Raw genomic sequence first — 18,578 nt, forward strand, 5'->3', positions numbered from 1 at the left:
CGAAATTCTACAAATGGTGACTCCCGGAGATAAGCACTCACACAGGATGGAGGAGACACCAGCTCCTTTTCCTGCCCCAAGCACCACATCCTACCGGCCCCAGCACACCCGTCCTGTCTCAGACGCCGACCCCGGCCCAGCAGTAACCCCTGCCGCCCCTGACGCGGCCTCTGTTCCTGAGTGCGGACCCACACACACCCCTCTTTTCTCCCTCAGGTACTCCCTGCTAATGTCCTGCACCCTGCTGCTGTCGTGGACCCAGTTGCTGTCACGAGCCCTTATCCGCTTCTGCTGACACAGCCCCTGCTCCTGACCCAGGTCCACACACACCCCAGCAGGTACATCTGACAACCCTGTACCTGTCGTGAGGGAAGCACAACATTCATCGCCTCCACACACCCTCTTTTCTCCCTCAGGTACGCCCTGCTAATGTCCTGCACCCTGCTGCTGTCGTGGACCCAGCTGCTGTCACGAGCCCTAATCCGCTTCTGCTGACGCAGCCCCTGCTCCTGACCCAGGCCCACACACACCCCAGCAGGTGCATCTGACGACCCTGTACCTGTCGTGAGGGAAGCACAACATTCATCACCTCCACACACCCTTTTTCTCCCTTCTCCCACAGATAGTGTGTATCTAGACAGTTGTATTCAGCGATCGGCTCATTCACGCCATCGCCGTTGTCTCACATGAGGCCCATCGCCGTTGTCTCACATGAGGCATGCACTGCCCGGTCTGCCTCACATGTGCTAAGCAACTCTACAAACAACAAGTCTCCTACACCGCCTGGAGGGAAGGGGGAGTATTGTAGTGGACGTCTCCCCTACAACTGCCTACAACTGCGTAGCCGCAGCCACCAGCTGCTACCATCTTCCCTAGCAACCAAACTAGCGGCCCAAGCGGGAGCGTCACCAGATGCCGCAGTATCCTAGCAACGGAGCCAAAGACCGGTTACTTCTCGGGTTTTCCCTACATGACTCACGGCTGACTCACGGCTGCTGGGTATATAAGCTGTCTCTCCATTGAGATTCATTCTGGCCTCTCTTCCTGAACAAGCAACACCTCCTCCTCCGCCACTGCCTGGCGGTCCTCGCTACGGCTGGCGAGCATGGCGACCCACCAGCTGTCCTTCTCTGAGCTTCCTCACCAACCAGCTCTTATTCTGCTCTCGGTTCCTGAACACGCAACACCACCTCCCAGCAAGCTCCTCGCTGTCCAGCTTTCATTCAACCAGGAGGCCAGCAACAGGCAACATCTTCTCTAACGAAGCTCCTGCACATCTACCTCCTTCAACACGCTACTCACCGAACGTCTCTACTGAGCAGCTCCTCACCACACGGCACCTCCAGCACCAGACTGTCTATCGTATAACTTATATTATACAAGAAAACCACCTTAGAGTTTCCATCCATCCTGAGTGCTAGACAACATTATTATCAACGAAACCCTACACCCTTCTTCCCTGCCATATGTAATTCTGTAAGTTTTGTTTATTTAGGATTTGTAGCAGCCATGCTCTCTTTTGAAAGGGAGATATAGTGTTATATATATGTATGTTTATATGCTGCCTTTATTGAATATATATATTATATATTATGTTACTTCTTACCAAAGTCAGAAAGTGTTTAGGTTTGTGTAAACTCGAATTGTGTTAGGCACGTTGTAACCAAGAACAGAGAATAAACGCCCAGCCAGACCGACCATGTGCTTGTCATTCTCCCATTAAATAACAAGATACTACACTTACCTACTAAGGATGAAGCTTAATGTTACAGAACACACACATACACACACACACAGAGTGTAACTTTGTGTGACGCGTTGTCTGACTTGGTGTGGCTTTGAGCGAACCATACACTTGATATTACAATTTATGTATCCATCCTGTCCATGATTTACAACAATAACTGTAGGTAAAAAGTTATAATATTATACTAATAACACTGTCATGTATTGATACTATGACTAGTTCATATCATAACTTGTGTGTTCGTGCGTATGTTGCCTGGTGAGAGTTACCGTGGGCCTCCATGTGCCCAGGTGGGATTGTCAAAGTATTACACTATAAGTGTGTCAAATGAGGAGTGACTGATCCACATGAAATTTAAGGTTTTTGCAATATGTAATTAAATTAAACACGATTTTTCATATAGTTATGCGAATGATGGGAAGTATTGTGGTTTGGCGCACACACACACAAGCGCTGTAAACGCTGTGTGGAGGCACTGGGTGGTTTTGAAGTGTTATTTCCATTCATACTTTCGTAACTACAACCTATGGTATTTTTTCTTCATGTTCATATATAATGAAGATAATGCAGAGTATAAAATGCCATATACAATATTTATACATTATGTCATCTATACAGCAGTACTATGACTGTGTGTTCGTGCGTGTGTTGCCTCGTGATAGTTAGAGTGGGCCCCCGTCCAGAAAGGACACTGTACTAACCTCCAGCACCGACCCAGGTGGGCTAGAGATTATGGTTTCCGAGTGTAATATATATATATATATATATATATTGTATATATATATATACTGTATATATACACATACATACATATATATATATATATATATATATATATATATATATATATATATATATATATATATATATATATATATATATATATATATATATATATATATATATGTATATATATACTGTATATATACACATACATATATATATACTGTATATATACACATACATACATATACATATATATATATATATATATATATATATTTCATTTAGTCCATGTAGCATGCTGACTTTCAACATATAATCAACGACCTCACCAGCCAGGACTCGAACCCTCGACCTATTGCGTGTGACCAGGGAACGCTATATGGACTAAATGAAAAAAAAAAAAAATTATATATATATATATATATATATATATATATATATATATATATATATATATATATATATATATATATATATATATATATATACATACACTACACTAATTACATTAGACAGGTTTTTATTGAGGTGGTTCCACTTTTGGGGGTGGGTAACCAACCAACTTCAAATTCCATCTTCGGAGCACTTGAAGGATGCATGCTCATCTCCAGTCAGCAGCACACACCGTGGCGTTTATATACAGAAGTTATCAGCTGATACAGTTTTGGGACTTTAGACTGATCACAGAAAAGGGATCAGCATTTTCCCTGTCAGGAGATTGTGGAGATTTCAAGTATGACAGTCGTGTATACCTCAGGAATAGGGGTGCGGTGGCAGATTGGATAAAGCATTCTCCACAAGTTCAAAGTGTCGTTGATTCGTACTTGGCGAACCCCCAGTTTACCACTTTACTGTTGGGGAAAAGGAGGCGATCGAGTGCAGTGCCAGCTACACTACCTCCTTGTGTAGATTCTTTTTATCCATAATTCATCTTGCAAATATTGAGATTCCTCACTTCATTTTGTAACTGTAATAAGCACTCGACTTCAACTTGACAAATAGCGTAAACAGTGCAGACACAGATGGCCTCAAGTTATATACAATATTCAATGAGTTACAGGGTACTTTATTTGGGCTGTTCTAGTGTAATTTACAGTTGTTTTGATTAATACACTAATTTGATCGAGTCTAGAGCATTATCTATTGTCTCTGAGATAACGACAATGTTAGAGGTTAGCTTTATCACTCCACTATACGGAGAGTTATTGTTACCACCGCATTTATGACCAGATATGTTTTGTTGTTTGTCGTTTTCTGGAAAAGATTGTTGTCGTAGTTGTTGTGTGAGCCACTAGTGGGAGCTGCCACCACTTAATATTAATGTGTAAGAATAGTTTAATAAGGCGGTGAGAAAAGGGCGTCACTAAAGCTATATATATTGCAGGAAAAAAGGACCTGGACTTCAAAACAAATACCTGAAAACAATAACAAATGAAATACAGTAATGTATACACATTTAACACTGGCCTGAAAATAGGTTGGAAACAATTTCTTGCGAATTCATGAAAATATTTGGTTTAATTTCCTCATGGTTAGTCAAAACTGTTTATCCTTTCTCTAAATGTTATTTAATCTTTTGTTACAAAAATAAAACTGTGAAGTACTCCAATTTTGCAATAAAATCTTTCATAACTGCCAACATTTAAAAAACAAAACTGACGATATCAGTGATCTGCACATACACACAAATACTTTGTCATTAATTATCATTCGTCAATAATCTGTCACAACTGTCAATTACAATCAGTCATCAGGATGTAGCTTAGCAATGTTAATAACCAACGATAAAAACAAGTGAAGTAACACAAGCGTTTATTCAAATGGTGTCGTAAGGTTGTGGAGGTGGTGATTTTAGTGGAGATTTGGCTGTGCGGGAAGTGCAGTGTGCTGCAAAGTTGAGGACGGCTGCAGCGGCCGGAGCTGTTGCACACAACATCAACACAGGAGCGTAAGACCCCGTCTGGTCCACAATAACGCCTGCTATAGGAGGCCCCAATAGGGCTCCCGCTCCTGTCACGAAGAGGAGGTAGCCAAGTACACGGCCAACACCCACGCCAGAGCTGAGCTGTGAGGGCATGAGGGCGTACAACACACTCTGCAGCCCACAAGCGACGCCCATACCCACCATGGATGCCACCAACTGCCCGGGGGTTGAGGAGATCGCCGCACAACCAATGGTAAAGGCTAATAAGATCTGTATCCCACTAAACAAAATAAGGGGCGGCAGCCCACGACCCATGAGCGCCCCGGCCAGTACGCGGCCCAACAGGTCGCCAGCACCACTACCGGCCAAGGCGCCTGAGAAAGCCACTCCTAGCCCCGACCACACTGTCCAGTCAAGGAAGACGGCGAACATCGTGGTGGTCGCCATGAAGCTTAGAAAACACGACGCCTCCAGCAGCCAGAATGTGGGAGAGCACAGTAGCCGTCGTGCCGTGCCACTTTCATCTGCTCCACCTTGTTGATACTTGGGCGTGGTGTGTGTATTGCCGCGCCTCAAGGAAGATACCCAGCCTCGTAGTCGTGGGTTATGTTGTTTGTCGTGGTCATAGTGTGCCAGTGACCATACACTGCCAGCTCCCACCAGTGAGGGCATAGCCAGCGTCTCCTTCAATGGGTCATTCTTCAAACTGGTCTCAGATCTACTGATGTCGCTGCTGTGGAAACTCTCCTCACTAGTTTCAGTATGAGTATTATCATAGCCATCCTCAGGCTTACCTACGTCTTCCACAACAATCATCAGTCTTTGGTCTTCTCGGTAAAGTCCCTTTGCCAACGACGGTCGCCTCAACTTGTATATAGTAGCACCAAAGACGCTGAAATTAAACGACATGCCGGCACAGATGAGCATTGCCCCACGCCAGCCATATTCCTGCACGAGAGTCTCCATAAGAGGGCCCAGCACGAACACCCCAAAGCCGGAGCCGGACATAGCCACACCCACGGCCAAGGCGTGGCCACGCTGCCAGAACCTGGCCAGACCCACAATCCACCCAGAGAAGTTGAGGCTCGTCCCAACAGCTGTAAAACAAACCACTTGGTTATACATTTAATAATGACATCACATATCCTCACTATCAGTATTTAGATGATTACAAATTTAATTACTGTACTTTTATAATCTCTCCTTGTATGTATGAATCAAATTACCTTTGTAATTATTATTATTATTATTACTGTTATTATTACTATTACTGTTGTTACTATCATTATGATTACTATCATTATTATTATTATAAATATCACTAGTATTAGTGTATTTTTATCATTATTGAATGGGGCAATTAGAAAGTGGGTCAAAAACAAAAGGTCAGTTCAGAACGTTGACTTAGAAATCTGTATAAAAAAACATGTTGTAACAACGAAACTCGCATGCACATTCATTGAACATAATTACAATATAACACTTTTAACGCCGACGTCTACCACAGCAAGGGTTTACCGTGCACAAATTATTATTATTATTATTATTATTATCATCAAGCTAAGCTCTCTGTACACTTCAAGATGCCACCCGTTCTTAACCTACACCACCTGACCTTTACATATAGACTATGTTTGCAGTGTTGTTGGAAGGCAAGGGATGCGGCCTCCTGCCACAAGTGGCAACTAAACCCATGCAAGGACCAAGACAAGTTTTTAGCTCGCTACCCTGAGGTGTATAGAATGCTTAACAGCGACTATTTATTTGCAACAGTTAAATGACTTCACTCATGGTCGTCTGGCCTCGTTGAAATCAAGTATAGTTAAGATTAGAGAGAGTTGCCAGTTTACTGACCATTAATGAAGCCGTGTGTAACGAAGACAACATCCAGACTTGGGGCAAAGGCGGTCATGATGTTGCCAAGGCCAGCGAAGACGCCCCCAAGCATGACGGCGGTGCGGGGACCCCAGCGTGAGATGACCCACCCCCCCAGGGGCCCACAGAACATGTGCACCGCCGAGTTGGTAGAATATACCCACCCCGTCTTGGCTCGCGTCTCCCCGAAGCTCTGCAGCAGTTCCACGAAAAATACACTGAAGGAGTAGTACATCCCTGGTGGGGAAGGAGCACCATACTGTAGCTGACCAGTCCACACATCACCACACACATTTATTGTACTTGGAAGTTGTTTGCCAATAAATATGTACATATAGAGACTATCCTCAAACATTATTATAATTATCATTTTGAACTTCCGTGTCATCCTGTTCTCATGTTTAGAGATTAACCTTCTGCCCAGTTCTCATAACATGAAACTATTCAGCAGTATTGATTTTCAACTAAAAGCTACTCTTCTACTGCTTCCTGTAACATGAAAATCCTCAGCTACTGTCATCTTGTAAGTTTTATAAGTGTTTATTTCAATTAGCGTAGTGCATTATACTGGTGCCACTATAACATAGTATTACAGTACTTACTAAACAGAAGTATTCGCGCTTCGAGAACCTCAGGGATCACATGTTATGGATTTTTTTTCACTATTCTTACATTTTAAAAGTTCTGTGTTTTCGTTGAGCTTCAGTGTTGTTTGTAAGTTAATATTTAGTATAAAATTGGACAGTAAATGGTATTAACAGGTTGGCGAATAAACTAAATGAATTCACCAGCGACACTACCAAGCATGGCAGGTTTATTTTGGGTGGTGTACTGTACCGCGGTTCCTTCAGTACTAACACTGGACAATAAAGGGCATAACAAAGTGACCACCCGAACGGCTAGTAAGCTGATAAGTGGTGGAAATTATATAAAAAAAAATACTGACATGACTAAAATATTTCATTTACCCTCAACGATAAAGGACACTAAGATAATAAAGTGTTTTAATAGCATAAAAAAAACATATTGTTTAGTAACATTAATAAAGATGTTTGGTGAAGAGATATAACCGTACATTATTATGAGCACTGTATCGACGGAAAAAAGTCACTCAATTTACCGGAGGAGACGAAGAACTGGAAGAAGGCGGCTACCACCACCACCCACGCCCATCCACCGTCCACATCTGGGCTGCTGGAGGCGCGGGAGTCGCTCTTACACTCACACGTGGAGCCGTTACTTGAACATACACATCCCTCCAAACAGTCCGGCACGCCCCTCTCTGACGAGATGAATTTACATAAGAAAATAAGAAAGAACATAAGAAAATAGGGGTCTGCAATAGGCCGGTTGGCCTGTGCATGGCAGCTCCTGTCGAGTTACAACCACTCTCTATCGTCCATGAATCTATTTAGCCTCCTTTTAAAACTTTCCAGCGTCCCACCACTTACTACAAAATTGCTAAGCTTGTTCCACTCGTCTACCACGCTATTTGTGAACCAGTTTCTACCTATTTCCCTCCTAAATCTAAACTTAACCAACTTATATCCGTTGCTACGAGTCCTATCCTGCTCGGATATTATAAGAACTTTATCTATATCGCCTTTATTGATTCCTTTCACCAACTTAAATACTTATATCATATCTTCCCGCACTCTTCGTCTTATAAGAGGTCACACACACACACACACACTACATCCTTGACCACTGGAGGGTCAAGACCTATCAGGCGCCCACTTCTGCAAAGTTGCCCCGGCCAATGTTCTAGCCCATTCCTCAGGTCCCTCTCCTCGACCCATCCTCACATAAGAACATAAGGAGTCTGCAATAGACCCCTCGTAAATTTATTTACAAAATCATTAGACAACACCGGAGTTGTGCCAGACTTGTGGAACAGGCAAATGTAGTACCCATATTCAAAAAGGGAGACAGAGCATCAGCATCAAATTACCGGCCGATCAGTTTGACGTCAGTAGTGGGGAAATTTCTTGAATCAATTATAGCAGATAGCATCCGATCGCATCTAGAGAATAGCAAATTAATCTACGACTCTCAACATGGGTTTACAAAGGGAAAATGTTGTCTAACAAATCTGCTGACGTTTTTTAGGAAAGTCTTCGAGGTAGTAGATAATGACGAAAATTACGATATTATTTACTTAGACTTTAGCAAAGCATTTGACAGAGTACCGCATCAGAGACTTCTGAGAAAAATTAAGGCTCATGGTATCAAGGGGAAAGCTTTAAATTGGATAAAATCATGGCTCACCGATAGAACGCAGAGGGTCAGCGTAGATGGTGTTAAATCTGGGTGGGGCCGTGTAACCAGTGGGGTTCCCCAGGGGTCAGTACTAGGCCCCACTCTTGTTCATAATCTACATGAACGATCTAGATACCGGTATCAGCAGTGACATAAGCAAGTTTGCGGATGACACCAAAATAGGGTGGCAGATTAATTCAGGGCAGGATGCAAATGCATTACAGGAGGATCTAAATAAACTGCAGAGGTGGTCTGAAAAATGGCAAATGAAATTCAACACCAGAAAGTGCAGCGTACTTAATATTGGAAGAACAAATACTGACAATGTATACAGCCTTAACAACATCAACCTAGAGAAGTTGACTTGTGAAAGAGATCTAGGGGTACTTGTAAGCCCGGACCTACGGCCTAGAAAACAGTGAGTTAATGTTCGAAATAATGCAAACAGAGTATTGGGTTTTATATCTAGAAGTGTAAGTCATAAGAGTGCAGAGGTCTTATTGCAACTATATCTTGAGCTAGTCAGGCCGCAACTCGATTATGCGGTTCAGTTCTGGTGCCCTTATAGAATGGATATCAATTCACTAGAGTCGGTGCAGCGAAGAATGACGAAAATGATTCCGGGACTTAGAAACCTTCCATATCAAGATAGGTTAAAGAAACTTAACTTGCATTCCCTAGAAAGACAAAGAGTGCGGGGAGATATGATAGAAGTATTTAAATGGGTGAAAGGAATCAATAAAGGGGATATAGATAAAGTTCTTATAATATCCGAGCAGGATAGGACTCGGAGCAACGGATTTAAGTTGGATAATTTTAGGTTTAGGAGGGAGATGGGAAGAAACTGGTTCACAAATAGGGTGGTGGACGAGTGGAACAAGCTTAGCAACTTTGTAGTAAGTGCTGGAACTCTGGAAAGCTTCAAAAGGAGGCTAGAGAGATTCATGGATGATAGAGAGTGGTAGTAACTCTCGACAGGAGCTGCCATGCACAGGCCAACCGGCCTATTGCAGACTCCTTATTTTCTTATGTTCTTATGTTATGTCATAACACAACACTACTTAGCCGAGAGTGAGGTACTGTGACCCTATACCACACCACCCGGTGTCTCCGTGACCACGTGAGTTCCTTCATGTCAACACCTGTGGACGAGTTACTGCACCACGTGGCCTACGTGATCTCACACAGGAGGGCAAGAAACCAGCCCCTGCCATCAACTGTAAACTATAATTTTTATGTTCAATTCATATTCCTTCTCTTTTTAGTAATGAAAATATTTGTCAAACGACCCACCCACCCCATGTCTTTGAATGTAACGAGTCATTTGTGCCCAATGTATATTTTCAGCATTCGGGCTGCTGAACTTTTTTCAATAAACCGTTAATTATTATTATTATTTATTATTACACACTTATATTTACATGTACAGTATACAAAATCAGAGGTGAAAAGGTCTTTACCAGCATTCTGAGATTCATTGGCTTGGAGTTTTGTAGATTCTGGAGAATAAACTTGCGTATGAGTGAGTGTGGAGTTGTGTAAATGAGTGGGCGTGGAACTGTGTAAATGTGAAGCCGGGGAGGTATGTGTGAGGGTGGGTGGGGAGGTATGTGTGATGATAGGCAACGATGTATATGACATGTTGGAGGTGTAAGTGTGTGTGTGGGAGAGGTAGGGCGGGGTGGTGTAGCTGAGGTTGGCATCTAGGTCATCATCCAGTTGCACGTCATTAACAGCGTCTAGTGGTGCGGCCTCCAGTAACGTGGTCTGAGGAGCCATTGTGAAGCACCTGAGAAGAAATCCAAATAATAAAATTAACACAAAATTAAACGATATTTCAATCACAATAAAACAAAAGTTAAACAAGTGGCGGTAATTTCACTGTATACCGCCCCTCATGTCATGCTATGGACAAAATACTGTATGCACCGTACAATATGACTCAAGAATTAAAAAAAAATACAGTTTTTGACAAACTTAGTCACTGTCTCAAAATTTCAGCTTCCTTGCTCAACAAGTGTCTGAGATACCGTTCGGACAGACAAGGGAACAACCGGTGAGTACCTGTCCCTGGAGACGGAGTGAGGGTTGAGGTAAGTTTCCGTATTCATCTTGACTTACTGAAGACGTCTACTTTGCAATACACAAATGAATCTTATCAGAGAAGATAAGAATAATTCATTATAATAAATTCTTGTTTCCTCACACAGCCAAACTGTGGAATGCTTTGCCTTCTTCTACGTTTCCATACTCTTATAATGTCTCACTTCATAAAGCTGGTTTTTCGGCATCTTCGTGGTGTAATGGTTGTTTATCAGACCACAGCTTACAGCCCAGAGAAATACAACACATAGAACAGTAAGTAGATGCCCACGTGGTAACCCACATAGGTTGACACCCTACAGTTTGGGTAATGGTTATGTGACGTTTGTGTGATTTGGAAGGATTATAAACTCACATATATATACATATATATATATACATATACATATACATATATATATATATATATATATATATACATATACATATACATATACATATACATATACATATACATATACATATATATATATATATATATATATATATAGTAGAATAGTAAAAACCCAAGTCCTCCAGTTTAGTATGACATTATTTTCTTAAGCCAACATCTCGGTTGTGCCATTCTTAACAAAACCAGTTTTAAGTCTTCTAGAAAAATATCTTTTAAAATATCAACATTAATATTACAAAATAAAAATGTCAGCAAAACTTTTGTTTATCATCAGCTGCGTGTTGGTCGTCGGGTTTTGGTTGGGTTACCAGGTTAAGGTGACCATCATTAACATGAAGGAGGCGAACGCCGACTTGGAGAAGCGCTTCTCTCCGGCGTAGAGAGATTACAAGTGATCGCCGGCCCTTCGAGCCTGGTGAAAGTTGAACGCTCGTGCTTGGCTAGCGTACAGCGAATGAGGGTGCGCCAAGTCTGTAGACTTGGCATGGTTAATTAGGGTGCGCCAAGTCCATAGACTTGCATCGTTTTCCATCGTAAATAAAATGGTTAATTAATGCCTTCCTAAAGAAACCATCGACATGGGACCAGGTATGTTCCACTCTACGAATTTTTTGAGATTTTTCCACCAAGTTTGATGAAAAACGATTGTGCCGTTTCGGCTGCCCAGAACAGACAGACAGACAGAGACACACGGCTATTCCTATAGTATATTAGATTACAGAGCAAGAACGCTGGTGGTCGCTGGTGCCCAACTTTACTAAACATATCTTTCAAAATTACGCGTGAATGAGGTGTGACCACTGCAAAATATTTTACTCTTTTCTTATTAATAATATTCATAATAATAATACCAACAATAATAATAACAATAGGATCAGCTTTTATCACTCGTTATTACCTGCTCTCTCATAAGAATAATAACATTGATCATAATGACCATTTTTCGCAGCCTTCTGGTCGCTAGCCTAACTACCATACATAACTACCGTACCTAACTACCTATTTAGAAGTCATTGGCTGACTTCTCATGCTTGATCTCCTCATTTTCATTACTTCTTTTTGCTACTTTCCTCTGTGTGTGCATGAAGCCAATGCATGATGGACAGGCTACTAAGGCGAAACCCAACAAGCTAGGTTACTTGCTGTCTATTCCAACTGTCCCTCTCCCAAGTCTTTGCAACACTTGTACCAATGGATCAGGAAAAGAGGGAGCCCGGACCTACGGTCTATAATAAGGGCACCAGAACTGAACCGCATAATGGAGGTGCGGCCTGACTAGCACAAGATATAGTTGCAATAAGACCCCTGCACTCTTATTACTTACACTTCTAGATATAAAACCTAATACTCTGTTTGCCTTATTTCGAACATTAACGGACTGTTTTCTAGGCTGTAGGTCCGGGCTTACAAGTATCCCTAAGTCTCTTTCACAATTCGACTTCTCTAGGTTGATGTTAAGGCTGTATACATTGACAGTATTTGTTCTTCCAATATTAAGTACGCTGCACTTGCTGGTGTTGAATTTCATTTGCCACGTGGGCATCTACTTACTGTTATATGTGTTGTAATTTTCTGGGCTGTAAGCTGTGGTCTGATAAACAATCATTACAGTGGTGTAGATTAATCTTTTTTTTTTCTTAATTTCTTTTTACTCTTATTTTTTCGCCCCCTAGGACCCGTTGTGGATCATTGACCTGTGCCCGGGTGGGCCAACCCCCGTAAAAAAACAGAAAAAAAGAATGTTAAATATGCTCTTGGCGCCACATCGTCAACTGACTCAGATCTAGCGGCCAGCCTTACCCCATTACGCAATAAATCGCAATTGATTCTTGTGAAAAAATATTGCATAAAATAAAATTGACAATACGTCATAACGATAGACTGATACCGATGTGACTTACTTATAAATTTGAAATAAGACAGAGTTCCTTGTCTGGTGGTGCTGAGAACCTCCTGTGGGCGATAAGTACAGTAATGTTTGTGCTGTACACATACTGCCACCAAACATTCTAAATTTGCCAAAATAGTTATCATTATAAATGAAAAGTGAAAAAGAGGAGAGCAAAGATAATATTATTAATGTTTCAGAAAAAAATACCGCTATACCTTACTTAATTATAAATTATCGCTACCATACAGATAGGAAGTGAGTACAGGAGTACAACATAAAGGAGATAAAATCATATGCTCCCCTAGTGTCCTCACCTCAGAGTAACTGTAATCAGCTGGAGGTCGCAGTTGGGTAACCCGCAAGTATCTACTGCCCGCTGGACACTGCTCTTCTCACCTGAGCCATAAAGGTTCTTATATAGACTCAATGGATAGGTTCATCTTCCTATGTTGTGTTGCTCTTAACCATCTCACGGTGCACGATTTCAGAAACAAACGAAACACATACAACTTTACCTAAACAAGGTAAATCCCCCACACAAGTATCATATTATCGACCAATCTCTCTTCTAGAAACACACAAGGAAAAGTCCTAGAAAAACTCATGATCCACCGACTGAGAACACACCTCGAACTTGAAGAGAAATAAAATCCCAGGCAGCACGGATTTAGAAAACAGAGGAGCCCATACAGCCATAGTCCTAACTTACGAAAACATAGCCAACGCAATGTACAATAGAGATCAATGCATTCGACAAGGTCTGACACTGAGGGCTCAAATACAAAATAACCAACCAAGAGCTCCCCAACAACTTCACTTCTTTTTGCAACTTCCTTGATAATAGACAAAAATCATCATTGGCTACCACATACCCGAAGCATCAAGCTATACAGCAGAGTACCACAGGGAAGTAACCTCTCGCCAACACTACACGATATACACGTCTGGCATACCACCTCCTACCCACGGAGAATACAACCTATGCCGATGACGTCACCCAAATCATCTGACATCCAGGCAAGGCCAAACAGATGATGACACGAAAAACAGCCCACGCCATCAATCAAAAAAAAAACAAATCCAAACTAATACACAGAAACTAAAAATTATTCACATTCCCAGCACTAATCGCAGTCAACAACGATCATATACAATACTCCAATGAAGGCAAAATACTGGGGCTAACAAATAATAAGAACAGGCATAGCAAAACACATAACACTTGCCCAATCGCAACTCACAAAACAACGAAGATTCAGCAAAATGGACACCAAAATTCAACTACACCTATTCAGAGCACTTGTCCGCCCCCACCTGAAGTACCCACCAATACCACTCAGCACGATCAGCAAAACCAGCCAACTTAAACTTCAATCAGTACAAAACAAAGCTATCCGTAAAGCATCAGAGCAACTCCCCCCATACACCACCAAAAGACAATAACTTCATGAACTATACAACATCGAACCACTGAACACGTACACACAACTAAGCTCAGAGAGTTCGGAGCAAACTTGAAGCATTGGAGGACCCAATCTTCTCCTAGTTAAAAGAAGTCACCAGAAAACACAGCTGGTGGCCCAAGAGCCTCCTTGCTAACATAGAAGAACCAGACTCACTTTATACAAATATGTGAACAAATAACACCACCATTTAACAAACATAAATTAACACACATTTCACTAATGAATGTCTAACTAGCTTAGCTCCCTCTCCTTGCCTCCCCTGAGCGAGCGGGCGCGTGCTGTGTATGGCCGGCCACCACCCCAACCAATCACCTGGACTCAGCTAGGTGGACAGCCCACCTGCTATTACTTCCTACTACTTTACTTCCCGTTTCTATTCTTTCCGTCTCTCTTTCCTCTCCTCTCTCATGGCAAAGTTATTTGCTACTTTACGTCATCGTCATCATAAAAACTAACCTTTAGATGAGTACTAATTATCTCTTTTATATATGAGCAGGTACCACAGACAGGTTCTATAATTGGTGAGCATTATTCATGGCGAGGCAGCACCCACAAATACTGCAAACATCACATTTTGTCAGCGTCCAGGTTTGTTGTTGCTACGGCTGCTGCAAGAGTGAATTAAAACCACCGCCCTTGACTTCTCTCCACCGTCTTGCAAAATGGCAACTTTTATTATTGCTCAATGTTGACACGTATGGTAGCCAGGGTGTCATAGAATAATAGAGAAAAGTAGGAGTCAGCAAGGTGGTGAGAGTAGAGTGACAGGAGGAGAAATGTGTGGAGAGCTGGTGAGTTACCTGAGTGTGACATGGAGCGGCGCGGAGTGGCAGAATGGTGGTGGTACAGGAGACCACCCCAGGACGGGCTACTTAGGACCTATTGGTCGCAAGCCTTCACCGACGGATGTGTGGTATTAAGTGAACAGTCTTGTGTAAGCCCCCACCCCCTACCACAGAGTGATATAACGCCGCCCTCACCCTACTCACTGTTTTGTAAGCACGGTACTGTCACTCCCTCTACACATCACACGCTCACCTGCTTATTACTCACATTCCATAAAAATAACGAAAAACATTATTTAAAATGTCTAATTGTTCTATAAGTTATAAAAAGACACAAAACAAACATTTTACTTGCTCTATTCACCAGAGACGAGTCAGTCACGTAACAGACATATATTGATAACAGAGTGGTAGGGGTGAGTGACGACACAAATAATAAGGTAAGCAACGGAACGTGCCACCTCAACACTACCCACCCAGGAGCATATCCTATGAAAACGTTCTGATACTGTTAAATAAGAACATAAGAAAATAAGGAGTCTGCAATAGGCCGGTTGGCCTGTGCATGGCAGCTCCTGTCGAGAGTTACTACCACTCTCTATCATCCATGAATCTATCTAGCCTCCTTTTGAAACTTTCCAGAGTTCCCGCACTTACTACAAAGTTGCTAAGCTTGTTCTACTCGTCCACCACCCTATTTGTGAACCAGTTCCTTCCTATCTCCCTCCTAAACCTAAACTTATCCAACTTGAATCCGTTGCTCCGAGTCCTATCCTGCTCGGATATTATAAGAACTTTATCTATATCCCCTTTATTGATTCCTTTCACCTATTTAAATACTTCTATCATATCTCCCCGCATATATATATATATATATATATATATATATATATATATATATATATATATATATATATATATATATATATATATATATATATATATATATATATATATTTCAACTACCTGCTACTCCAGACAAAGGAATGCATTGTTGATATTCTGCAATGTTTTTTTATCTTGAAATTAATTGTTTTCTTTTTCGCTCTCGAGAGATGCTTATTTGGGGCTTCCAAGTACAGCTGGAGGTCTGTTTAGCAGTTTATTAAGGAGACATTGGATGGATTAAGTTGGCATGACACTGCTCCCGAAGCTTATTAGTGTGAAGGAGGCGCTAAAGTATGGTTCTGGGACTAAATATAACAAGTGCCAGGCCAACTGTAAAACATTAAAGCGACTCTTATGGCATTTTGCACATCATACAGGACTGACCTTAAAGGTGCACAGTTAGCATAACACTAGTGACTTTCGGCCCCACAGACACTAAGGTAGTCAGCCAAGAATGTATGAATGTACAGAATATGTATAAATAAACAACATATTATACGAGTCTGGTTCTTCCTGCATCCTCTACATGAAAACAGAGCCAGAACCGGTTGCATGTGTCATCTGATGCCACAATGTCACTCCACCACCAAGCCCTAGACCAGGTGGCTGGTTGCAGCAAAACAACCCCACTCGTCTCACTGATTATTATTATGTTGTTTATACTCTTTGTAACTATAAAACCAGAGCTGGGTGAATAATACAACTTATTTTTTAAATAAATATACTGTGTTACGAGTTGGGGATTTAGAATATATTTATACGTCTACCCAGATCCCAACAGGTAACAACAATAAAAAAAACAAAGACAATCGGACTATAAAAGGGTAGACAAAGGATGCGAGTTTTCGTTGTATATAATAGAGTACCATAAATCCCTTAACAAAATATTCAGCTTATAAATTACCCTTAACCAAACTTAACCTAAACATTAACAGTATATACATATTAATACAACATAAACAATCTTGAAGCAAGTGGACGTGGGGGAGTTAATACAAAATACAAGTACTTAAGTGAGGAGCTGAGATGGCTGACGAGTAAAGCTGAGTATTATAGAAGACGGTAGGTAGTCACTGCACGTAGGTTTAGAGGATAGATGATCCTGTGGTCACTTCCCAGAGCCAAGTCCTCTCTCCTCGAATTGGAGCTGACAAAGAAGACTTTGAGGAGGTGACGCAACAACCAGGATATGGAGAAGAGAAACCCCGGAGTGGTAACTAAGACGAGTCATACTCGTGTCTCGTCCCTAGATGGCGTTGCTCGTGGTGCTGGGTAGGTAGATCAAGACAATAGATGGCGTGGTTCGTAGTGCTGGGTGGAGGGGTTCGTAACAACTGTACTTTTATTAATTTTATGACCACAATTAATGAGTCTGGTATCATGGAGTCATTATGAAGGTAGGCGCCTGTGGTATAATGGTCAGCAAGTTTCTTTACGCCATTTGCCTCTGTCTACCCAGCAATAATTGAGGGACCTGGATGTTAATCGATTTGTGGATCGTATTCCGGAGTAATGGTTAGCCAGTGCAGTTGGCGAGTTGTCCGGTCTTCTCGGACTATTCCTGGACACTGGGTCATGCAGCTCGTTAACTCAGGGTGTGGTTGTTGTGTTGGCGACAGCTTCTACACCTTAAACAAATTCACGCCTAGGTGGCCTTTGGGCCGGCCATCCTTGTTACACGAGGGGCGACCATTATATATTTTTATTAGTCTTGTGAAAAAGGGTTTTCCAAGGTTGTGAGGAGGACGGTAGTGGGCGCTCTGTACTGTATATGCGCCCCTATTACACTCTAGCACATTTCTTCGACGTGATCAGTAATGTAATGGACAGATCGTGATGCTTGCATACAATACATAATGAAGAGTACAGTTATATACTGTACCCCGATGTTTTGGCCGTATGACTTACCCAGGGGACTAAACGTAAACATTACGAAATTCTATAAGCGCTGTAATGTTGTTGTCCTCTTGTCTCAATTATTACTATTATTATTACAGGGGGTGCACAAACATCTCGCCTTACAGCACCACAGACTAGGCCAGGATGAGGGTCATCGATTTAGATGTCTCATACAAATAGCAGCCCCAAAATGAATTCAATTGAAATTGCACTCGAAACTCAACGGACACAAGACTTTGTTATCAGAATGTTGAACAGTCGTTCTAAGGTGGAGGTGTTCGTATGTCACGTCTTAACAATGTTTGTATGTTCCGCTGATGGACGAAATGTAGATAATATATGACGTCATCGCACTTCTGGGATTTAACCGAGCTATTCTGGGCATTAAGTCATCCTACATTAAACAAAGCAATACCCAGGGTCAGGCATACAAAGTGTCTGACATCATACTGCACTGTTACTCTATATCTACCCTCCCCTCGCTGCTCCCTCCTACCCTATCAAAAAATAAAAATACATGTTAATATGTTTCTTTTTCATATAGCACGCCCTAAAATTCAAAAAGTGAATTTATTAGCCGTGCTCCTGGCGATGTGCACAGTTTTTATTTTACGTTGTCAT

The 18,578-nt window shown here is 41.8% G+C and overlaps 1 protein-coding gene across 1 annotated transcript in view; it reads right to left on the minus strand.

Annotated features, from left to right (window-relative positions):
• Window positions 1-4,272: 4,272 nt before the first annotated feature.
• The window catches only part of LOC121863724 (monocarboxylate transporter 13-like), a 46,344-nt gene continuing 32,038 nt past the window's right edge, over window positions 4,273-18,578 (minus strand). The window contains exons 2-5 of the mRNA XM_042362473.1: window positions 9,992-10,320; window positions 7,393-7,554; window positions 6,252-6,509; window positions 4,273-5,494 (exon numbers count right to left, since the gene is read on the minus strand). Of these exons, the coding sequence (XP_042218407.1) occupies window positions 4,290-5,494; window positions 6,252-6,509; window positions 7,393-7,554; window positions 9,992-10,310 (1,944 nt within the window). The 5' untranslated portion in view covers window positions 10,311-10,320 and the 3' untranslated portion in view covers window positions 4,273-4,289. The remainder of the gene's footprint in view (window positions 5,495-6,251; window positions 6,510-7,392; window positions 7,555-9,991; window positions 10,321-18,578) is intronic.

The sequence above is a fragment of the Homarus americanus genome, unplaced genomic scaffold, assembly GCF_018991925.1.
Source record: "Homarus americanus isolate GMGI-L3 unplaced genomic scaffold, GMGI_Hamer_2.0 scaffold48354, whole genome shotgun sequence".
Lineage (NCBI taxonomy): Eukaryota > Metazoa > Arthropoda > Malacostraca > Decapoda > Nephropidae > Homarus > Homarus americanus.